Source organism: Marmota monax, unplaced genomic scaffold, assembly GCF_021218885.2.
Source record: "Marmota monax isolate L192 unplaced genomic scaffold, Marmota_monax_Labrador192_F-V1.1 WCK01_AAM20220418_F8-fsc00061, whole genome shotgun sequence".
NCBI lineage: Eukaryota > Metazoa > Chordata > Mammalia > Rodentia > Sciuridae > Marmota > Marmota monax.
The window spans coordinates 6,457,963-6,463,962 of record NW_026695230.1 but is presented as its reverse complement, the minus strand read 5'-3'; the positions used below and the strand labels follow the sequence as shown (position 1 = coordinate 6,463,962).

At 53.5% G+C, this 6,000-nt stretch overlaps 1 protein-coding gene across 7 annotated transcripts in view; it reads left to right on the top strand.

The window, feature by feature from the left end:
* The first annotated feature begins 893 nt into the window (after positions 1–893).
* The window catches only part of Nav2 (neuron navigator 2), a 379,713-nt gene continuing 374,606 nt past the window's right edge, over positions 894–6,000 (top strand). For 4 of the 7 annotated variants that reach the window (XM_058576946.1, XM_058576948.1, XM_058576945.1 and 1 more), the window contains exon 1: positions 894–1,939. In XM_058576946.1, coding sequence (XP_058432929.1) covers positions 1,682–1,939 — 258 coding nt within the window. In that variant the 5' untranslated portion in view covers positions 894–1,681. The remainder of the gene's footprint in view (positions 1,940–6,000) is intronic. The other 3 variants (XM_046438276.2, XM_046438275.2, XM_058576947.1) reach the window with 1 other exon arrangement.

Below are 6,000 nucleotides of genomic sequence, written 5' to 3'. Positions count from 1 at the left end.
CTTCTACACATATACTTTGAGTCAGCGTAGAACCCGAAAAGCAACTGAGAGGAGGAAGGAATACTACGAATTAAAGTGGAGGAACCTGTGGAGCTAACGCATCGGCGCGGACAGGGAGGGATTCCTACTTGTAACGCAGCAAGGTTTGGCCGGAGCCTGCCGGGGTCACGGAGCTTCTCCAGGCTTCCTCCGGCCACTCTAATTACAGAGTCTGTGGTAGGTTGCGAGGAGGAGCTGTCTTGGGGCGGGAGGCTTCCCTGAGCATTGTATTTGCCTATAAATACTTCAAATAGTTAAGTGAAATGTGCAGCCTTTGAAAGCTGAAAAGGAAGCTGTGGGGCGCCCCCGCCCCCCCCCCCCGACCCGCCTGGAAGAGCAGGCAGAGGAGAGGAGAAATGGCTGGCGCGTTCTTCACGCGGGAGACGAGGAACCGCCCTGTCCAAGCTAGATGGGGGGCAGCGAGGCTGCGGGCGTGCCTCCGGAAGACTCAAACCGTTAAGGTGACCAGAATAATTTGAAAAAGGAAACGAACTTCCCCTGAACCGTGCCCGAGGGGCCCCGAGGCGGGAGTTTGTGTTCGAAAGGGCATTTTTCAAAAGAAGGCTTCAGGGATATGGGGGTGTCGGCCCTCCGGTGGCGCGCGACTGGAGCAGTGCCGCAGAGCTGCCACCAGCCGGCTTTGTACTTGCGGCCAAGCTCGGCCCCAGAGTTTCGGCGGCGGCCCCGGAGTTGAGACCACGCCCCCTTTGCAGTGAGAGCCGCGGCCTCTGATTGGCGCGCTGCAGACCAATGGGAGCGTTGGGACGGTCCAGGCTGTCAGCGCGCGCCGTAGCCGCGCCGGCCTCAGCCTGTCCTTCGCTGCGCTGAGCCCCGCAGCCAGCGCTGCCTTCCCGGGAAGCGCGGCAGCCGCTAGCGAGCGCAGCCCTGCCCAGCTTGCCAGCCGCGCGTCCCGGTGCTCGCGCCCCACGGCCACAGCCTTGCTGCGCTATAGCGCACGGAGCATGTGCAGACTCCTAGGCGCTAAGGTGCTATTTGTCCGAGGGGCTTCTGGGCAGTGGTGACTGTCGCGCTGAGAGAGACCTTTTGGGGGCTCTTGTCGCGCCTTTGCTGCGTCGCGGGTGACACTGCGGTGCTCGCGAGCAGGGTGGCAACCGCCTCTCCGTGGAGACGTCTTCGGCTCTGTGCGCCCCCTCTCTCTCCTTCCTCCGCCGCTCTCTCCTTCCCTCACCCGCTCACACCCGCCTCTTCAGAGAGGACTCGTGCGTTCCCGCCGGCTCGCTCTCTTCCAAAGGGATCTCACTTCGGAGATGCAATGACAAGTTAATATGGGCTTCCGAGTTTCGGTTTCCCGGGAGGAAAATTGCCAGAGGCAGCAGTCCCTGAACGCCCAGAGCTCTTGAACAGGCCGCCCTGAAGGGGCGTGAGACCCGGCTCCAGTATCCGTCCAGGTGGGACCGGCTGAACGCAGTGACCAGTCCCCCACCTCATCCCGGCACCCAGAGGACGCGCTCGCCGGATTGTTCGGAGCTCCCCTACCCGGGGATTCTTTTTTTCCTCCGCTGGTGGTGGGCGCCTCGCGGGCCGAGGCCCGGCGCCTGCTCTGCTGCCCGCGCTGCCTTTAGCGGTAGCCTCCGCCGCCGCTGCCAGGGACGTGCTGGGAAAGCCGAATCCCCGGGAGAAGATGCCGGCCATCCTGGTAGCCTCCAAAATGAAGTCGGGACTGCCCAAACCCGTGCACAGCGCTGCGCCCATCCTGCATGTGCCCCCGGCCCGGGCTGGCCCTCAGCCCTGCTACCTTAAGTTGGGAAGCAAGGTGGAGGTGAGCAAGACCGCCTACCCCAGCCAGATCCCGCTGAAATCGCAAGGGCTGCAGGAACCTGCAGGGGAGGGGCTCCCGCTGCGGAAGAGCTGTTCGTTGGAAAACGGGTTCGATACCCAGGTGAGAGGTGCTGTGTGCTGGGGCACTGTTATGTGGGGATGGGTGAATACTTCAACTGGGGAGGGCACGTTCAGATGGGAGAAAGAGAGGGCAACCATTTGCCTTAGGCTGGCCGATTGCAGGGGTTCTCAAGGAGAGTGGGCCGGCCAGTGGGTGTGGCCCGGGTGCCCGAGGTTAGCCTAAGGTGCTTTGCATATCCCGAGTGCGGGCATGCTTGCGGCATCTGGGGATGGGGGGTGCACTTCTTTTTGAGGTGTTCTCAAAAAGCGTGTACAGCACTGGAAATGTCAAGTCCTGCATTTTGAGGGCTTGGCTCTAAGAAGGCAGTGTCTGCTGCTGCCGCTGTGCCTGTCTGCCGGTTCTGCAGAGGTTTGGTCCCTGCCAACGAATGGTCTGAGCCTTATTGGGTTCGTAGCTCCCTGACCTAGCTGCAAGATCCAGGAAAAGGGGGCCGGGGGCTGGCAGTGAACCTTCTCTCCTCTTGGCTCTAGACGGCCCTGTCCCTATCCCATTCTTAGGGAATCCAGTTCCAGCAAGGTGCTGGGACTGCAGGCAGATGGAGACTTCGAGCGTCTTAGCTGGCTGTAGCGGTGGGGTGGGGGTAGCTGCTTGGCATGGCGCCCGAAGATAAGCCCCTCCTTCCTGGGTAGGAGAACCAGAGGTTGCTAGCCTGGGTGACTGAGGAGGTGGGAGTGAGGGTAGGGACCGGGATGGGAGAATTGCTGGGAGAGAAATGGTGACTTGTACCTTTGCAGATAGAGCCGGCATCAACCCAGTTCCCCAGTTCTGCTGGGTGACAGGCTCAGGCCGTGCAATCTCTTTTAAGGAAATCCGCAAGGGCCAATCACGTTCTCTTGGCCTCCTGCCCTCCCTGCTGCATTTCCCCCCTCTTCTGGTAGGAGGGAGCAGGGGCATGCTGTATTTTCTTGGCAGCCAGTCATCAGGGACTTTTGGGGACAGACCGACCTGACGGATGTGACTGTCCTGGTAGGGAAAGGCTGGAAGCCAGAGGGGGAGTTTTGGGGCTGGTGTAGGGGAAGTGGCAACAGACCAGCTGACCTTTTTGGCAGGCACTTCCCTGCTGACACTGTCCCCACCTTCTCCTGGAGCTTTCTCTGATCAGAGGCTAGAGCTCAACACATTCCTAGACTTTCTGATGGAGGAACTGGAGCTGGAAGCTAATTGTAAGCAGACTTTTGGAACTCTAGGCTAGAGAAGGCCCTCCAAGCAGATTAAGCTCCCTCACCAGGCTGATAAGCATGGCCCTTGCTGCTGCACTTGCTAAACATTTTTGGAAGCTGACAGCTTTGAGTGATGGTGTGTGGGAGGAAGGCAAGATTTCCTCCCATGCTCCCGGCCCTGTCTCTGCTAGGGTTGTGTGCTCTGTTCTTTTTCTGTTGTTAGCCACAGAATTTGTCCAGGGGGCTCTGAAACGGGGGTGAGTGTGACAGTGCCTCCTGCTAGTTCTCCATGGAGCAAGGATTAAAAGGTGTAGTGGACAGTGTGCTGGAGACCAGGACAGTGACTCAGAATGTGACACATACGCTTGAGCGTGATGAGGAGGGCTCGAGGAATGAGGGGGAAGATAAAAGATAGGACTGTTCATAGCCAGGCAGCTGTCTAGTTTTGCCCATTTGACCCTTCAATTAACAAACGTTGTTGGAGAACTTGCAGTGGGCTGGCTCTGGAAAGGTGATTCATTATGCTGTCCCCTGAAAATATGTCCTCCAGCTTCTCCCTGTTGGGCTCGCTGGGCCCTGTTCCCTGAAGACATTGCTTCCCTTCTTCCTTGTTGGCCCACAATCCCTAGCATCCTCTCAGACCACCTCAATGGCCCACATGCACTGATCATGAAGATGGTTTGGATAGACTGTTAAGGAAACCAGCCACTTTCCAGTGGACCATCCTGGATTTACCAGCTTCCCCTCTCCTTGACAGTATCCAGGGTTCCTAGGGACCGTGACAGGTGGCAGATCCTTGTTCTCATAGCCCCACCCTGACATCAAAGTGACTTTGTCAAAAGGAATTTTGCCTATTTGGTCAGGATGTCCCTACATTCTGACTGACATGGGGCACACTCACCTTTCAGAAAAGTCCCTTGAATATGGCTTGAGGACTGAGTCTGAATTGCCATCTGGTAATTCCCTGGTCCAAAACCTAGTGTTTATCATAAGAAGACAACCAGGAAATGATGAATGATGTTTCAAGGCCTCTGCCTCCCTTTTATTCAGGGGACTTTTGGCAGGAGGCTGTTGTGCAGTGGCTAAAAAAGCACAGGTTTTTAAAACATGTGCATATCATTGATGTCTTATATATCTGTCTTGTACTAGCTGGGTGACCTATTCCATTAACTTCTCTGGGCCTCAGTGTTCCCATTTGTAAAAATGGGCATAAACAACACAAGATTTGTGAGAATTAAAAAAAAACAAAATGTGTTCAGTGTAGTTTCTGACAAATAAGGAATAGTTAATAAAATTGGTTATTTATATTGCTAACTCCAGGGATAGAGTATGTTGAACCCAGATCTAATACCCTCTAAATGAGAAAAAAAATATGCTTATTCTCTCAAATCCTTATTAGGAAGGTATCAGTCTGTTCACAAGGATTTATAGAACCTCTACTGCATACCTTATACAGTACCAGACTCAATGGGATGATGAAGGAAGGGCAGGACCACTTGTCACATGCCTAATGTGACAGCCTCTTTACACACAATCTCATTTATCTTTCCATAAATACTTAGAGCAGGTATGACACATCCATTTTCTATGATAACAATATTAATAATGGCAGATCCTTACATAGTACTTCCTAGGTGCTAGGAATTGTTCTAAGTGCTCACCATAAAATAACTCATTTCAGTCTTATAACAATGCAATGAGATAAGTGTAATTATCCCCACTTTAGACACATGGAAATCAAGGCAAAGACCGGTTTAGTAACCTTGTGAGTAGCAGAGGTAAAATTAATACTTGGACAGTCTGGCTCTGGACTCCAACCCCTTAACTATGATTCTGTACAGAGGTGGCTACTGAGCCTGCCCAATAACCTGTGGGCTCTGATTTATAAGACCCCAGCTCTAACCTTTGAGCTTGAGGCTCAGCAAAGTTCAGTCACTTGTTCTAGATCACTTAGTGTGGCAGAGCAAGGAGCCTAGCTGAGTTAGCTTCCATGCCTCTGATCTGCACCCTGCATTGCTACCTCCCTCTATAATGCTCTATCAGGCCCACAGAACAAATGAGACATGGCTTGGGCCTTGGGGATTTTATTATCTAGCTGGAAGGCTTAACTATGTACCCAACAGAGACAGCTAAGAAATGTGCTTGGAGCTAGGAATTCAAGGTTCTGGAAGGAAGGGAAGGTCCTCATGGAGGAGGCAGGAGATGGGCTGGGCTTGAAAGATGGGCAGGAATGGCTGGTGGGGAGAGAAGGGGAGAATGAGCAACCCCAGAAAGGATCATGAAGTGCCACACAGTGGTGCAAAGTGGGAGTATGTGTCACTTCATGCAACAAGTAATTGCTTGGGATCTGGCATCTTCCATTTAAAAAGGTGATGAAGAGAAAAACCAGAGGCTTTGCAGTGGAAGGAGATACTGGCTTCCTGGTGGACGGTATTTCTGAACATGCAGTCTGGAGGTGAGAGGCTGGAGAGATGGTATCCAGTAAGGACCTGGTTTACAACAGAGCCTTGGGAAATGATGGTGATTATTATTATTAAGTTGTGGTTCGGAATATTCGATGTGGTCATCACAGGGAAAACTATAACTGCTGTTTTTGACCCAGCAGCTCTCCTTAGCCAGTGACTTCCCTTTGGCCCCCAAGCCTGCTCTCCATCTCCACCAAGTACAAGAAGACAACTTGACCATCGAATAGCCCCACCATGAACCCCTGAAGCCCCTCACTCAAGCATCTCCCCAAAACCTCCAGCTGGTTTTCAGCCTCCAGTGGAGGAAACTGCTCTGCAGCCACACATCTCTCCTCTGCATCCCCTGAGATACCTGGGCCTTCCCCTAAGAACCACCATCTATAGCTTCTACTCTATAAATTATGACTATGTGCAA